An 18,461-nucleotide genomic window follows, 5' to 3' on the forward strand; every position below is an offset into this window, starting at 1 on the left:
ACCACCACTGACTGCAAGAAGGAACTGAGGGTGGAGGGAGCTGGTGGCACCCCTTATACTGCGCCGTGTGGGCACCACTCCAGAGGGCAACAGAGCCAGTCCCCTGCAGATACCGCTAAGAGAAAAACTTCTGGCACCGGTGCATGTGGCGAGCACACACACCTAATATGGAATGCACATGAGCAACCGCTCAAAGAAGTAGCCTCCCTTTCTGTTGATGTACTCTATAATAAGGTGAACTAGGGCCAAAACAGGAACGTGCATGCTGTCTATTGCTCCACCGCAGTTTGGGAACCCCATAACTGAAAAGACATCCACTATACCCTGCACATAGCAGAGAGTCAGAGTCCTGCACAGCATGATTAATGGCCCTGCACTTTTGCATGACAATGGCCCCCCACAGTGGATTTTCCTACTGACTGGTAGCAATCCAGCATTGTAAATTTCCACAGTGTGTTCACCACTTGTTTCTCTACTGTCAGTGCAGCTCTCAGTTTGGTGCCCCTGCATCAGATGGCTTCAGCGAGCTCAGCACACAGATCCAGGAATGTGGCCTTGGACATCCAAAAGTTCTGCAGCCACTGCTCATCATCCCAAATCTGCATTATGATGCAATCCCACCACTCAGTGCTCATTTCTTGGTCCCAGTAGTGGCACTCCACCATTTGCAGCAGTTCTGTGAATGCCACCAACAACCTTGAATTGGTTCTTGCTATGTCTCACAGCAAAGTGACTGCCAGGAAATCATCCCCACGGTTCTTCTTTGCAGCTCTGCAAATACCAGAGAATCATGCGTCCTGTGCTTGCAACACCCAGGACAACAGTGCAGAGCTGTTCAGACACCCTGTTCTGTCAGAGATGACAGACAGTGACAAGTCTCACACACATTCATGGAAATTGAAAATAGGCAATAAAAATGATAGGATACAGATATTATGGAATGGAGTACACTGCATTATGGGAAGTTGACCCCTTGCTCTTAGTCACTTCTACGCTATCCATTTCTGCCCCACCTTGCATTGCCAAAACTACCCAAAAGAGAGCACACTGAGTGTGTTGCACTTTGGGATACCTCCCTATGGTGCACTGCACATTGACACAAGCACTCCCGGTGAATACACGCAGCACCGACACAAGGAGCCAAGTATGCACATGGACAAGAGATATACTAACCGTAGTGGCTGTATGCTGACATAAGTTGTGTCAGCAAAACTTTGTAGTGTAGACACAGCCTGAATGCTCCATCAGAATTAGTGTTTTTAAAATGTTTGAAGGAATTTAGTTTAGAAACAGCAAAAATCAAAATGTTTGATTATAACTTTGACATAGCACATTGTTTTCTATTAATTTTTCAACAATGCATGAGGCTGTGCACAAAATAAATGCTGAAAGGAAAAAAGAACAAGTGTGCATATATCCACACCATCTGAATATACACACTGAAGTACATATAAACTAATTAAGACAAACTGTTTTATGGTCCCACTTGATAGCTTTGGACCCTTCCTGCACTGCAGCCAGCTCTCACCTCTGAATACCATCTACTATGTTTGTTTTAGTATGCAATTAGATTGCACCCTCACATATTGCACACACTGAAGAAAAGATACTGCACTCTGCAAAGCTCCTGAAATGAGAACTGGAATGCAGCAGAAAGACCACTCTTTGTGCCCTCCTAAAAATGGAAGGAATCTGAAGAGGCCCAGCAGATTGGGTGAACTTTTTACTAGGCTTCGTAAGCTACCAGTTCTAAAACTTCACACAATGTATAAATCCATGGTGCTCTTTAGGACATATTGTCCTAGAACATGGGCAATTTACACTGTGCTTATATGTTTATAAAGAATTGTACAAAGATGGGTTTATTTCCTCTGACACATTTTCCTCCTGCACAGACCAAGGCCTACCATTTTAACTTTGATACGCCGTGGGAAAAGAAGTTGCATACATACAAGACTAAATAAAAAGGGCAATATAATTATGAAGGTGTTGTCTGCATTCATGAAATTTCAAATTTTAAAAGTTTTTTTTTAAATAATGTACAACTGTGGAGTCAAATACAGATACCTTTCTTCTTTTTTCCTGCCCCCCCACCCCTTCCTTTGCACGTGCTCTTGTTATGTACAAAGCATTAATGTTAACACCATCTACCCTAATACAAAACACTGCATGTACAAAGGGAACAAGGTATAAATTCTATAGTTTGTCTAAAGGAGATGTAATTAGAGTGATGGAAATTTTTGCTGCATTTCACTAATATAGTTTAAAGAACAGTTTATTAGGAGACAGATGCTTTACATTGAAAAAAGGTCTTTAAACCCTTCTCCAACCCTTCAACATCTAAGATTGCACTTGAAAACAAGGATCTAGCTGAATGTCAAATTGTGTGTTTGACTAGCAAGATCCAAAAACTAGTGAAAATTTGAAAAAAAAAAATCCATAAAACTTTTAAAATCGATATTTTCTCCAAATGTGTGAGCACGCGCGCATGCACGCACACACCCAGTTACAAACATGGTCCAGGTCCAGAAGGCATCACTCAGTTTTTGCTAAGTAAATGAGAGCTTTACCTGAGGAAGGATGGAGTAAATGTAAAATGCATAAAACTGAGTAAAAACTAGGATTTCCCCTACCTACATAAAAAGCACAGATGTTTAGTTCATTAAAAATCTGTCAAATTCTGGACTCTAACTCCTGTTTGATTTCATCGATATAGCGTAAATTAAATGTTTACAATTAGTGAAGTTTTTCTTCAATTCTTACAGACCTCATAGAGTTCTTTCATTGCTGCTAGCTTATATTCAAACTTCTCCAGGCTCCAGAAAGTTGCAATTTCCAGCTTGAGGTTACGAACCAGCACTTTAACAGAAGGTCCAGTGCCATTTCCTTGTTCTGATATATCATGTCTAATTTTAAAAAAAATACAAAAGCTATGATCACCAAAATTAACAAAAAAGAGTGGACTAGTGGAACACTATGAGGCTAATAGTTTGCCAATAGTAGACAAAGATTAGTTTTGAGAAATTTGGCTTGCTTAAGTAACAAATAATATCAAGGGGATAATTAAAATAATAGAACCATAGAACTGGAAGGGACCTCTAGAGGTCATCTAGTCCAGTCCTCTGCACTAGATGGCAGGACTAAATATTATCTAGACCATTCCTGACAGGTGTTTGTCTAACCTGCTCTTAAAAATCTCTGATGATGGAGATTCCACAACCTCTCTAGGCAATTTATTCCAGTGCTTAACCACCCTAACAGTTAGGAAGTTTTTCCTAATGTCCAACCTAAACCTCCCTTGCTGCAATTTAAGCCCACTGCTTTTTATCCTATCCTCAGGAGGTTAAGAAACAAATTTTTTCTTCCTCCTCCTTGTAACAACCTTTTACATACTTGAAAACTGTTATGTCCCCTCTCAGTCCTCTTTTCCAGACTAAACAAACCCAATTTTCCCATCTTCCCTCAAAGATCATGTTTTCTAGACCTTTAATCATTTTTGTCACTCTTCTCTGGACTCTCTCCAATTTGTCCACATCCTTCCTGAAATCTGGCGCCCAGAACTGGACACAATACTCCAGTTGAGGCCTAATCAGTGCGGAGTAGAGCAGAAGAATTACTTCTCATGTCTTGCTTACAACTCCTACTAATACAGGAGTAATCAGGTTGGTTCGGTAAAATTTTCTTGTAATACAGTCAGATTCAAGGGAGAAATTCCAAAATAGTATACAAGATCCTGGCTCTTGAGAAGCCTTAAATAGAAGTTTCTCTGTTGTGTATTTATTATAAGTGAGTTTACTCAAAATAGCTTGCAAACCAACAGTTTTGAGTTAAGAGTAATAAGCAAAAGTTTTCTAAGAAAAAGCTCATTCCACATCTAACATCAAGTTCAGTTATTTTTTACACGTGCCTTGTATGTGAATTAGGAAACTCACCTGCAGAAGACTGTGTGCTTTCCTAATTTACTACTAATGGTATTGGCCTCCTGGATCATCAGAGAGAGTTTCATAGAATTCCAGTTAGGCTTAACTAAATAAAAAACACATAAGATCATAATTGACTGGATCAAACATACTGAAATGATCCCAGACCAAAAAAGGAGACCTTTAAAGGAGTTTGGTGGACAAGGCAGTCACACGGACTTCCAATTTACTGAAAACACTAAAAGACAGATAACACTTTCAAAGGATATTTCAAAACTGGAATGCCATTTAAATCATGGCAGGTATCACATTTGAATGGTTTCAGAAACAAATACATTTTACCTTCCTGCTCTGGTCCTCCAGTCTCCACAACTGTGTTTCCTGCTCTTTCCCACAAAGCCTAGACCACCTGATAGTGGGAGAACCTTTGGGTCTGCTGAGGAAGCATGCTAATCTACATGTTTGTTTGTTCACCCAGATCAACTAAATGTGAACAAAGTATCACTCTAGCGCTGCCTGATGTGCATGTCTCAAGAAGGGCAAGGATTGCATCCAAACAGTAAAGATGAAGATCTTATAACTTCAATTCCACCAAGATAACATGTTGGGGTAAGAGATTAAGCTACTAGGATCCCATCTCAGCTAGAAATGCAGCAATTTTCTCACAAGAAGAATGGTGAAAACAGAGACTAAAGAGGTGTGTCTGTCAGAAAGTAAACATCCCAGCAAGCGGGAAGAGAAGGGGAGAAAGGCTCTCCATTGCCTGATGGCAGAGGAAATAATGAATTGAAAGTTATACTGTACACAACCTCCCTCCTCCCCACATACTAGTTATTGTTTTATTCCCATTTCCACGATTCTGTTGGAGAATTTCTATTTCTTTAGCAATTTTCTGCTTCTCAGCCTCCAGAGCTTCAAGAATCTTTGCATGACGAATAGTATGATCTTCTAAAGCCTAAAGAAAAGACACATAGATCCATCCATGACAATGTTTTTTACAAAAAGCAAAAGGATAAAACAGGGCGAGAGGTTATTTTATCTTTTGAGGGTAAAAGCTTTACAATAAACTTCTTTTTGATCTGATCCCTCTACTACATCAGTTAAGAAGACACAAATTCTACCAATTTTTATTGCTTGCTTAAATTCTCACATGTATATGTTGGAGCATTTATTATTTAGATGGGACTGCTGAATTCAAGAAAAAGGGAACAGAATTTTCTATCAATTATTTTAAAAAGAAAAAATCTCTATCATAGAAATTTAAAGATGAAAAAAATGTGCACTAGCAGTCATGGAAAATAATGAAGTTTTGGTGTCTACTGCAGTCAGCAAATGTAGAAACCTAATCTAGGTCAAAATGTAAGGTATTACATCTATTAATACTCTTTAGGAATAATTCCTCGTTTTCAGGGGTGCTGTCAAGTCTCCTTTCATGTTTTTATCTGATGAAACAAATTTTGGAAGTATTCTGGCTCCCTCAGATATTTCCCCAAATACTTAACATTCTAGACATTGCTTGCACTTATGCCTGAGTCCATCATTTTTGGTGAGCTCAACATTCCCCTAAGTTTGGAATATCAGCAACCCAGCCCTCATTACATAAAATTATAGCTTGTTATTTCTGATTCCCCAAATAGCAGCTGATTTAATAGGAGGACAGTAAATGAGACGTGTCTATCTTAAAATCATTTTGGAGAGGACTATTTTTAAGAGAGCCAATGAAGTTAAATAATACTATAATGGTGTGTTTAAATAGATGTTTGATCAGACAAAACACATTTTAAAATTACCTGTCTGGTGGCGAATGTCTCCATTTCCAGACGCTTCTTGCTGAAATGTACTTCCAACTCAAGATGTTGCTTTGCTTTTTCCAGTTCTTTTATTTTGTTAGTAGTCTGCTGGTTATTCATTTCCTGAATTTGTTTCTTATGAGATTCTTCTCTCTAAAAAAACAAAGGACAGAATGTATGGGATATAGGAAAAACATCACATGCTTCAGCTCATCCAACCCATTCGGTGAAGATAGATATTAGAGTCGGTTCTTCTTTCAGTCCATAAGAGATTTATTACCACTATAGATTACAGAGATAAATTCACTTTTGCAGCAATGGGAGGTTATATCCCAGTCAATGAACATCAACTATTATACCCTGTAGTACATTTGCAGAGAAGTAAAGTATCATAAATTTATCACTTTGCCACCATATATTATTCTCTGTTAATTATATCAAGCCAGCACACTGTGAAAATTTTATCCTGCTTGTAACAGTCCTTGCCCCAAAGAACATGCAAGCTAGCAGAACAGCAAATGCAAGAAAGAATGAAAACGCCGTGCAAAAAGAATGCATTATAGCTGGAATACTTCATACAATAGGTGGACTTTTATAAGTGTTTCAAAGGAGAGGAGAGATAGAGCCAGGGATTCAGCTGTTCAGGCACGCGAGACAGCATGAAAGATTACACAATCCACGTTTTGGTTTAATTATACAAAGCAATTTACCAGTTCTGCTTCCAGTGATTTTATCTTGCTTTCGTATACTTTTTTTTGAGAAATAAGTTCTTGTTGAGCCATCTCTTTTGCAACCTGTATACCTTGCATCATTTCTTCCTTGGCTTTCAGTCGTGCCTCTTCAATTTCTGATTCAAGTCTGGAAGTAGTGAGTAACTTAAATTAAAATGTTAGCTTTTAACCTTTTTTAGTATGTTGTATATGAGTTAAAAAGACTAACAAATGCTATATTAATTACTTTATTGCTTCTGTCAAAAGTGAAATTTAGGTCTAAAAACCTCTCATTTTAATTGTGGTGGGTGTGCTAAGTGTTTTGTAGTTTATTGATTATTGGTTCTCACGTCCCCCAATGGAAAAAAATCGAGAGAGACTTTTTAGCCACAGCTGCTACATTTTATGTCTATTTTATTACATTTGATTTCAAGAACTGTTTTGAGAATCTTTCACAAATAGTATCTGCTGTAGAAACTCACAAATCTACAGTCACGTGGATTAGAAGAGCCAAACTTTAAGTCAGTGAGGACTGCAGATTTCCAAGTGCCATGGGTGGCCCTAGTGGGCTGATAGCATGCTTTCTATGGGCCAACAGGGTGCCACATCACACACACTAGTCCCTTAGCACCTATACTACCACTTACAGCTGGATACAAATGTTGTTCACCATCCTCTGTGTTGTTGCTGCTGCTCTATAAAAGGTAAGGTACTCTGTGCTCCTACACTGATCTAATCAGAGTGGGAAGAGAAAGCCTGCAGCCAAAACTATATTGGGGGTTAGGCATAGGGAGCTTTAGAATAGCTGCATCCTTCCTGTCTAGCTGCAGATCCTGGAAGAGTCACCACTGTTCCTCATGTGTGCTTCCCATGACATAGAGCCCAGGCACAGAAAACTATTACTCCTGGGGGAATTCTGCACCACTGTGCATGCATATTTCATGTGCCGCATATATTTTTAATTAAAAATTTATTTATTTAATGTTTGCAGAAAATAGCTTCTACTGAAAAGTTGATGCAGTGCTGCCTTTTGCACACCAGAGGGTGCTGTGGTGCTAGAACACAGCAGCTGCTCCTGCCAGCCCCAGTTAGGATAGGGAAGAGAAAGTCTGCCTTCTTCACAGCGTTTGTCGGGCCATGTCAGGAGACAGGAGATATGGGGAGACAGACAGTGTGGGGCTGCTGAGGGGGGTCAGACAGGGGCTCATAAGGGCTAGTGGGTGATGACAGACTAGGGCAGGGGCTGAATGGGAGTGGAGGTGCAGGGCCACATGGGCAGAGGGGGAGGGCGTGCAGGACCACATGGGGACAAATGTGCCTGATTGAATGAGAGAGGCTAGGAGTCAGGCAGGGTCTGCATGGGGGACGCTCCCTAACACCACCTTCCACTCCCCCCACAAAAACACTTGTTCTATACTTTTCCCACCCATTCCCAACAACTGTTCAAGTTCATACCCAAGCTCCTTCCCAGCAACTACTTTCCTCTCCTTCAGCTTCTCCATTACCCCTGACTCCCCCAAGCCTTTGCACTGCTTTCGAGGGGTGTGGGAAATATGGTTTAAATCCATTATTACTCAGAGTTCTGTATTAATATGCCTAGTAAGGAATCTATTTGTCAAAAAACGTTTCCCGAATCTTTTTTGTTGTCTGTATTGTTACAGAAATACTCGTTGACAGGTATTTTGAAATAAGTTACCAAAATAATTTAAACTGGTGTGATAATATTGTGTTATTCTGACAAATAAAATATGAAGAATTTTGCAATATTGTGTTGGATTTTTGTAGTGGAATAAACTTTCAATTTAATCTTTTGGCAAGCAAGAAGATTCCATGTGAGAAGACAATTTTAGCAGAATTCAGGCTTATGATGGAAATATGTCATAATAAGAATTATGTGAATTCCAAACAGTTAATCAAAAGAGTGCACAGAGATTACAAAAATAAATGTTTCATGGTTATAAAAACATTCCAATATCATTGTGTGTGTATTCAACTTTATTAAAATTTTGGATTTTATGAGAAGTAAAGACTGACTTTTTTTTTTTTTTTTTACACACTTTCACTTATTCTTATGCAGTTTATATGCCTATACATTTCTAGAAGACAGCATGCTGCATTAGCAGATGAGCAGTTTATTTTTAACTTGGAAGGTGCCACAATACTTACTGTGACCTCTGTGCAACCAACAGTTCATTTTTTGCAAATTCGAAATCTTTTGGCCCATCACATGAAAGGGTAGTCCCACAAGATGGCTTTTTTACTTTCTGAACCTCTACTGGATGATTAAACCTGAAATAATGGTCTCCACCAAGAATCACACGATCACCCTGCAAAATACAGACACTATCAGTCTCTAATCTTACAATCAAATATATATATAATACATCAAAATATCCAGTGTTCTGTCAGGATGAACGATTCAAGAGCCTTCTCAAAATCTGCAGTCAACAGATAATTTACCGTTCATGCCAGGTGTTTTCAAAGCCATGCATAAATATATTTATTTTTGTATCAGTGATGGATAACTTACGTGATGCATAACTGTTGGCTCTGAAATGTGTTTCCCATTAACATATGTCTTTGCTTCTCTGAGTGGCGTAATACTCACTCTACCATCAACATTTTTGATAACACTGAAAGTGAGAAACATCAGATGTGACAGCAATAGCTAATCATGAACAAAAAACCAAGTTATGTAACTTAACTCCGGCTATCCATGAAATTCATGACTTAGATAATGTGACTTTGAATCTCTTTCCTCCCCCGCCCAAGCCTATCCTGACTACAGAATGAACCCCACCTGAGAGGAATCAGGCAATTTCCTCTTCAAGAAGGACATTGATAAATTGAAGAGGGTTCAGGAAAGAGCCACAAGAATGATTAAAGGATTAGAAAACCTGCCTTATAGTGATAGACTCAATCTATTTAGCTGAACAAAGAGAAGGTGGTGAGGGGGTGACTTGATTACAGTATCAGTATCCACAGGGGGAACACATTTAATAAATAGGCTCTTCAGTCTAGCAGAGAAAGATATAACATGATCCAATGGTTGGAAGTTGAGTTAGACAAATTCAGGCTGGGAATAAGGTGTAAATTAACGGTGAGAGTAATTAACCATTGGAACAATTTACCAAGGTCATGGTGGATTCTTCATCACTGACAATAATTAAATCAAGATTGGATGTTTTTTAAAGGTAAATTCTGTGGCCTGTGTCACACAGGAAGTCAGACTAGATTATCACAATGGTCTCTTTTGGCCTTAGAATCTATTAATCTATAAAAAGCAGAAGGTGGCTGCAGTAAAATGGCAGAGATTGAGAGAGGCTCCTGCAGGGAAGACCCTCAGGCAAGGGGGAATTGCTGCAGCTAAGAAGGGCAGGGTGTAGCCTGCTAAGGCAGTAAGGACTCTGACCAGATCAGGAGCATTTGGGCTGCACCTGGCTGAAGGGAAAGCTTTATGTTTAGTTTTGAGCTTTAAGTTAGTACATCAGACCATAAGAAGGGCTGTTGTGATTGGATTGATGAATAGAGGTAAGATAAGAACAGTCACAAGAGGTCAATGTGGTTGCACAAGGAGCTTTTTAGCTATCTAAAAAGCTAAAGGGATACATACAAGTAATGTCACAAAGAAAGTATACATGGGAATAGCGTGAGTGTGTAGGGACAAAATCAGGAACGCCAAGGCAAAGAACGAGTTACAGCAGGCAAGGAATACTAGAGAGAACAAGAAGGGGTTCTTCAAATATGACAGACAAAAAAGAAAGATCAGAGTTGGTGTGGGTCTGCTGCTCAATGGAGAAGGCGAGCTGGTAACAGAAGATGACAGGAAGGCAGAGCTACTCAACGCCTACTTTACTTCAGTCTTCTCACAAAATATAATGTGACCGGACAACTAGCGAAGCTACCATAGACAATAAAGGGGAAGGGAGACAGATCGGGATAAGTAAAGAACACTTCTGACAAATCTGAATTAATTCAAGTCAACGGGGCCCGATGCTATTCACCCCAGGATGCTGAAGGAATTAGCCAAAGAAATCTCAGAGCCACTGGCAATAATATTTGCAAACTCATAATTGACAGGAGAGGTCCCAGAAGATTGGAGAAGGGCTAATGTAGTACCCATCTTTAAAAAGAGGAAAAAGGAGGAGCTGGGGAACTATAGACCAGTCAGCTGACTTCGATACCTGGAAAGCTACTAGAGCAATGTATAAAACATCCAATTTGCGAATACCTGGAAGATGACAGGGTAATCACTAGCAGCCAGCATGAATGTACTAAGAACAAATCATGATAAACCAGCTCGATTTCCTTCTTTGACAGGTAACTGGTTTGGTGGATAGGGGGAATTCGGTGAACTTAATACACCTGGACTTCAGCAAGGCTTTTGACACAGTCCCACATGACAGTCTGATAATTAAACTGGAAAAATGCAGGCTCGGTGGACGGGAGGGGAGAGAGAGAGAGAGAGAAAGGTGGTAGCCCATTCTCACATAGCCACACGAAGGATCTTTCATTTTAGGGTATCACATACCAGTGATCATCAGCAATTAGCACCCCAGAGAGCTGGATATCATGACGAGAATTTGGTTTGTACTTTCCAACTGTAGTTTGTCCTTCTTTTATCATATACAGAAGCATCTCAGAGAGCTGGGGATCTTCATTGAGATTGACAAGGTTTGGTAAACGATTGTCCATCTTGAATGTAATTCCTGCTTTCTAGGTGATGGATTCAGAAAGAAAACAGAGATTTATTTGTATGCATTTATCAAAAATACATCATTAAAGTCTGCCTACTGTACAATAGGTCAGTGTTTCTCAACCTGGGGTCCGTGGACCGCTGTGGTTCCGCAAGGATACTCCAGGAGGTCCATAGGCCATGCTGATCAACTCCTCTCCCTCCCTCCCTCAACTCCTCCCCATCCTTCCCAGTGCCTCCTGCGCAGCGGCAGGTGGATGGTACAGGGGACAGCCCACGGTGGCTCGCCAAAGGGAGCACCATACATAATGTTTGCCTGATTCCTACCTGGTCTGCCAAGAGCCAGTTGGGCTGGCAGAGGCAGCAAGCAGGCCAAGCAGCAGCATTTGGAGGGGAGGGGGGAGAGGGAGGACCTGAGCTGCAGGGGGGCAGTTTGATGAAAAGCCACGCCAGGTCTCTTCTCTGAAGCAGGGGTGCCCATCCTGCCCCCGATCCACTGCCGTATGCAGCCATCGCTGCTTCTAGCCCCCCTGGAGCCCGAGGTGGGGGGCGGGAAAGAAGGAAGACGAGAAGGAGGCTGATGTTGGGTGTCCCCCACCCATGTACCCGGTCTCCATTGAGCTGGGGTGATGGGACAGGGGGAAATCTGTGTGTGTTGCTGCTTCTCTGGGTCAGAAGCTGCTGGCAGCTGCTTGTGTCTGAACAAGCCTTCAGGCCCCTGAACCTGAGTGCTTTATTAAAAAGAGTGTGTTCAACACTCACTCAGGTGCGCGTGCGCACACACACAAACACACACACCAGTCTCCCTCACACAGTCCCCCCCAAACACACACACCAGGGCTCCCTGCATCTAGGTCAGTTTCACCACCTGGGCTGTGCTGAGAGGTGAGCACAAGGAGCTGCTGCTCTCCTGCCCTCTCCTTACACAGCCCAGGTGGGGAAAGTGACCTGGATGCAGGGAGCCCTGATGTCACTCCTTGCTCGCCCCTCAAAGCCCCCTGGGAGTGCGAGGCTCAGATGAGCATCAGTCCAGTGGGGGAGCGAGCAGCACTGCCAGCTGCTCAGTCATTGCATCCACGTCAGTTTTCCCATGTGGGTGCAGGATGGGAATGCAGAGGTTGGGGCACAGTACAGAGGTTGGTGAGCAGAAAGCAGGTGCAGGGGTAGAAGTGAAGTGGGTGCAGGGATTAGTGGCACAGGAGGGGAGTGCAGGGGTTGGGGTAAAGAGGGCACAGTGCAGGGGTTAGGGGCACAGTGTAGGGGTTGGGATGAAGGGAGGGTGGGCAGGCTATGGGCGCCAGGGTCAATGGTGCAGGGGGGTGCACCATGCCCATGGGGCCAGGAGCACCAAAATGCAAGTTTGCCAGGGTGCCATTTTCCCTAAGGCCAGCCCTGTGGTTGCCACAGAACAGCTGTTCTCCGGCATGCAGGAGGCACTGGGAAAGAGGGAATGGGGTGCACTCGGGGGAGGGGGCAGACAGAGGCAGGGAAGAGGAGGGGCGGGGGTGGGAAGAGGTGGGATCTTCGGGGAAGATGTGGAGTGGGGGATTTGGAGGTCCACAAAAACTTTTAAACCAAAATGGGAGTCCACGGGTTGCTAAAAAGTTTGAGAACCGCTGCCATAAGTAATTTATTTGAAAGCACTGACCTGAAGAGAATGAACAATATTAACTGCTTCTTGCAAAAGAGGAACGTAGACTAGGAAAGAGGATTCTTAGGACAACCCCAATTCTGTGCATTAAGGGGTTTATTGGTGTTAAGCATTTTCTATACTACTTTAATTCTTATGAATAAAGGGCACCTGTAACTCCTTTGTTTCTTCAAATTTCCTTTGTTCTGCTTGTTCAAATTTTTCTTTCCAGGCCCTTAGCATATTAGGGGAAAAAATCAAAATAATTACTTTAAGGATACTTTATTCCAGTATTTATAAGACTACTACTTACTATTCGGAAGACATTAATGACTATCCCACCTTTGCATCTCTGCCATATCCCTCTCCTGTTGGTGGAGTTTTACCCTTAGGGATGTTATTTCTTGCAGATACTGTCTATATTTCTCAGGATCTGTATTTAGAGCACTTTTGCGAGCTGCTTTCAGTTTCTCAATTTCTGCTTTCAGTTCTACATTTGAAAAAAAACATAACTCAGCTTTTACACTAAACATAGGATCCTACATTAAGCAGGTATTTAATAAATAAAAAACATTCTTTTTGAACAGTAAAGTCTGAGGATTTTCTCCTAACTTTGGCAATATCCAGTTGAATTTATGTTAAATAGAAAGCATTGCATCTAAGCTTTAACACACCCATCTAGCTACAAAAGTCTGCATTTGTTACTTTTAAGAATAGAGAAAATAATTTTATTTCACTACTCTTGAAATGTGAGACATTAAATAATCTGCTGAACTGCACACTGAATTGTGCTTTTATATATGGCAAACCGATTGTTTTTGGCTAAAGTCTACAGGTCACTTTTATATCATGCTATTCTCTGAAACACACAGGTCACACCAAGGAAGCATTAGCTAAATTAACTGATCAACTAGAGTGCTGACAATAGCTTATTGCACTATACATCTGATTTCATTTGATTATACAGCACAGACAGATTCCAGTTAAGTACTGCCAGATTTTCAATCTTTCAATCTGCATACAATGTTTTTCAGGAAGCTGCTAATTTAAAACACAACAACTGGTTTGCTCTCTCATATTACACGATGGTTCTTTTGTTTGCCATTCCATCTAAGCACTTTTTCATTTATATTATTTCCTCTGTGCAACACCTGCTGAATTATCACCTACTTTTATTTTTATTTTTAAATATAAACAAAATAAACAAGTACTCTAATTTAATAAGTAAAACAAATGCTACTTTGTGAATCAATCCCATTATATCTCTACATAAAACCACATCAGCATGAATACCACACACCACTGGAGGTGGTAGTAACCCAATCCCCTCAGTAAACCTAACAAGAAGGAGACAGAGTAGCAATATGAGGGTAATGCCAGTTTTTACACCCCAGTTACTACAACACTACTCTTAGTACTCATCTCTAATACGACTGCAAGTTAATCTGCACTTGCCTATTGGCTGCAATACTAATGTTCCCCACAGGTAATACAATGATTATATATGCAGCTCTAAATTATTTCATGATCTTCAGTCAGTCTGAATTATAATAGTAAATCTGTCTGACTCCACTTTTCTGCAAGAAAAGACTTTCCTCTTCCATTTTCAGTTAGCACTATACGACTAAATGCCAGAGAAGCTATTTCTCTTCAAAAGGGAAACTTCAGGTTGAATGAACACTTACAGTCTACAAAATACAACAATGTCCTAAATAAAAGAGTACAATAGCATGTGTCTAAGCAGGTTGCTACTGACCCCACTCAGCTGGAACAATAAAACTATTTTGTGTGGAGAATTAAGGTCCAGAATTTTATCTCCTTGTTCACACAGCATAGCAATTTAGTAGTACCATTGATTTCAATGACTACTAGTGCAGTACGGTGCTCTTTATCATGTGTGAGTATATCACAATCTGACTATGTAAAAGCAACATTATAGCTAAGATTTTTAAGTGTACAGACCTTAGGAAATCCATCTTTAATTTGACCACCTTTCACTCATGTACTATAGTGTGTATCGCTGTAGGAATCGTACTGAATTTCCTGACTCTTATTTAAAATCACAATCATAATGTTGAATTACATGTAAAAAAACTAAGGTTAATTTCCTTGTTTCATAAACAAAAATAAAGGGAAGGAAAACTTAGGTTTGCTTGAATGCACAACTGAAATTAACACATTTAACTGGATGCTGTGATATCTATACGATTGTGTACATTCAAATATATATACGGTACCTAATTACTGTAAACAGGGTATAGGTTCAAGCTCAGAAACAAAACAACCTATAAAAAACACTGATATGTAAAAGTTTTTGAAACTGTATCAAAGAAAAGAGTATCTCCAGTTTAAAAGTATGAGTAGGCCTGTAAATTATTTAAAGCCAGTTATTTAGAAAACTCTTAATGTTAAAATGAATAAACCTCAAATATGCTGTCAGTCATTACAAGAGGGTATTAATATCAACATCTATCAAACAATTAAGTTAAAAATGCTTGCAAATAAAAAAATCCCACCTTACCTCTAATTAATTTAGCATTCACATCTTCATTTACTTTGGCAGTGTTGATTATCAAACGAGCTTGTTTAGCATATCTAAGAGTGCTAAGGGTTTCCTCTACATTGCTGGCAGCAGGGCTTACTGTGGCAATCATGGTCGTTTTTGAATTTCCACCAAGACTTTCCTTTAATAACCTTCATTGATAAGAAAATGAAACAATTATTTCCACCATAAAAACCAAATTAACTTCTCAGAGTTCATAAGGGATTAAATACAAAAAAATCCTGTGTGATTTACTATTTATTTCAAGATGATTTTCAACCAGATATCCAAATCCAGAACATGAGCCTGTTCCTGCTTATAGATACACAACAAGTTTTTCTTATACTTAGAGAAAATTCAATCAACTACTTATACACCTAAATAACTTCACCCTATTATACTTTAAGACTCTTACAAACCATAGACACTCTTACATACAAGCATTTCTTTGCTTTCCATTTATGCCCTCCTTTTTTTGGAAAGCATCGATCGCAAATGCCTAAATATAGCAGAAAAAACATGCCTGCCTTTGTTTATATTTTCACTGGTGTACCAACACTATGGAAGATTTTAGATGAATATGTTTTAAGAGTTATGGGAATAGGTCATAAATCAATTTTTGGTGCAATCAACATGATGCTTTCATTTTTTAGTGACAAAACTGCATTAAAATGGATTTAAATAGTCTATAATTCAGATGACATTCCCCAGCAAGTTCTAATAGCATTAACTTTCTATCTCATGATGATCTCATACCAAATTACACAATCCTTGTTGCCTTCTCATCTAAATTTGCCAACAAATTCTAGTTCTTAGAGTAATTTGCAAGACAGTACACCTAGCTACAGAGTGGACAATGAGAGGGGAATGCGGAAGGAGAAATAGTTTTTACTTTGCCCAAGTTCTTTTCCATTCCTGAATTAAAAAAAGCTTCTCTCCCTGTGCCTTTTTACATTTTTCCCACTCCACATTTAGTATTTATGACAGTTGCCAGAATGAAGAAATGGAAACTAAAGTCCTTTATTTACAGAAAGCCCTATTCTGACTAAAATAAACTCAGGTGTCAGGCATGCATAAGCCCCCAGGCCACTTGCCTCTACCGCTGATCTATAGGAGACAGATGAATGGTATTGTAAGAACTACTCAGCTGACCAGGAATTCATAGTTTTAGGGTTTGTCCTTAATCTTAAAAAAATTAGCCGATTCCCAGGTGCATGACACTGTGGAATAGTTCAGTGCCAGTGATGAGGGCTGAGAGAGAGCTGTGTCAAGGAGAGAGGACGGATTCTGGCTGCTGGGAGGCAGAGATGGGATCAAGACCACAGAGTCCCACCCATGTGTCCTCTCATGCACTCTGTGCCTAGTGTGACATGTCCACCCGTCACTAGTTCGATCAGGCCAGCAACCTGCTGAAAAATCTGTCTTTAAGAGAGAAAGAACCATCATGGAGCCAAAAAGGCAAGGCCAGCAAATAACAGAATATAGGCAGGGAATAGGAGATTGTTTCCTCTCTTGTGGAATTTTAGTATTCAACAGATGCTAAAAATGTGAAAGCAGTCTCTTCAGAGTCAGAAGAAAAAGGGAACAGCAGAGAGATGAGGGCACTGTTAAGAGAAGAAAAGGCATCAGAAACACATTTCTTCATATACAGTACAGAACCACCGAGGAAGAATATACCAGTCCTCAAACGCACCCACAATTAGCAGAACATGAAAATAAAAATATTTTTCAAGTTTACGTTACTTCATCCAATAGTTATTTCATACAATTTATAGAAGTGAGAGTCTACGGATGCATGAATCTACAGTCTGCTAAAAGTCTCATTTTTTTGTTTTCCACAGAACCAAGATTACTTTACAGTAGCTCTTCATGAAATATACATACCACGTAAGGACAGATTCCCGATAAGGAATGAAAGCTCTCTTTCTGTTCTGCGATTGCTCAGAAAGCGCAGAAATAACTTTCCCCAGAGTCAGCAGTGATTTATTAATACTCACGCCCTCCTATATAAAAGCAGAAATAAAAATAAATGCACAGCCTCATTCTGAACATAAAATATTACAACTTAGATTTTTTTTTTAAATGGGCAAATTGCTAGCAGGCTAGCAGCATTCTCCTGTGAACTGAACTGAACCTGTGATTGAGACTCAGATTGATAATAATTTACATACATATACATTTTAAACAGTGAAACTGCTAAGCAACTAAAGCAAGAAGTTAAATTTAACTATGAATAGTACAGAATATTCAGCAGACACTACAGACATTTTTTTCCAGTCTTGTGAAAAGACCAGAGCAGCAATGCAAAAGACACCGTTACATCAAGATTCATTCAACATTGAGACCAATAGATCTTCTCTTACAAGTGTAGACCTAAAGCATTTTCATTTCATGGCCTCACAACACTGTACTCTTTGGGACAAACCATATGTCACAAAACTATAAATGCAGTTTACCTTCAGCCTCTCTTCACTGATCTGAGTTGGAGAGCAGCGTTCACTGCCTGCTAGATCTATTAGATTTATGCGACTGGTAATCCTATGATCATGCTCTTCTCCTTCCACAAATTCCGTCTAGAGAAAAAAAGAGATTACTGTACTTAGTCTGCAAAATTAAATGTTTTTCTATGACTCATCACCAAAATAAAAACCCCGTGAAGAGTCAAATCTATCACACTATTCACTTTTAAACAATATGTTAAACATTTTCTCATTTTATTTTTTTAATGAGAGTCTCATTTAAGATATACTATAACTTGCAACAAGAAAAGGAGTAAGGCGAGGATAGTAAATAGTATCAGAGACAAACACCTGAGGATTTCCAGTAGCACACCTGCACAAGGAAAATTCGTAAAAAGTGAAAGGCAGCCTAGAAGTACATTTTGGTACCTCAGCTCGGGAGCGTATCAGGACTACTACTCACTTGGGCTTCAATCCAGCACCCATCGAAATCACTAGAAGTTGTCTTTGACTTCCACTGGTGCAAGACTAAACCACTGGTGAATGAAAAGGACACTGACCTACATGCCCTGATGGGGAAGACAGAGCAAAGCATGGTGATGGCAGCAACTGAGGAAAATCAGGGAAAAAAAAATCTGTGGGAGGAAAAATTGGAGGCCCATAGACTTGGGAAGAGCTCTACTTCGCCTTCTTCTCCACCCTCGTCTCTTTGTG

The 18,461-nt window shown here is 40.0% G+C and overlaps 1 protein-coding gene across 2 annotated transcripts in view; it reads right to left on the minus strand.

The window, feature by feature from the left end:
* Positions 1 to 18,461, minus strand: part of KIF14 (kinesin family member 14) — a 106,986-nt gene that overhangs the window by 73,659 nt on the left and 14,866 nt on the right. For both annotated transcript variants that reach the window (XM_073356780.1, XM_073356779.1), the window contains exons 8-20: positions 17,745 to 17,861; positions 17,173 to 17,291; positions 15,268 to 15,440; positions 13,089 to 13,236; positions 12,918 to 12,981; positions 10,952 to 11,136; positions 8,951 to 9,053; positions 8,587 to 8,747; positions 6,421 to 6,568; positions 5,711 to 5,863; positions 4,749 to 4,875; positions 3,933 to 4,026; positions 2,768 to 2,906 (exon numbers count right to left, since the gene is read on the minus strand). In XM_073356780.1, the coding sequence (XP_073212881.1) occupies positions 2,768 to 2,906; positions 3,933 to 4,026; positions 4,749 to 4,875; positions 5,711 to 5,863; positions 6,421 to 6,568; positions 8,587 to 8,747; positions 8,951 to 9,053; positions 10,952 to 11,136; positions 12,918 to 12,981; positions 13,089 to 13,236; positions 15,268 to 15,440; positions 17,173 to 17,291; positions 17,745 to 17,861 (1,731 nt within the window). The remainder of the gene's footprint in view (positions 1 to 2,767; positions 2,907 to 3,932; positions 4,027 to 4,748; positions 4,876 to 5,710; positions 5,864 to 6,420; positions 6,569 to 8,586; positions 8,748 to 8,950; positions 9,054 to 10,951; positions 11,137 to 12,917; positions 12,982 to 13,088; positions 13,237 to 15,267; positions 15,441 to 17,172; positions 17,292 to 17,744; positions 17,862 to 18,461) is intronic.

This window comes from Lepidochelys kempii, chromosome 8, assembly GCF_965140265.1.
Source record: "Lepidochelys kempii isolate rLepKem1 chromosome 8, rLepKem1.hap2, whole genome shotgun sequence".
In the NCBI taxonomy this organism is placed as follows: domain Eukaryota; kingdom Metazoa; phylum Chordata; order Testudines; family Cheloniidae; genus Lepidochelys; species Lepidochelys kempii.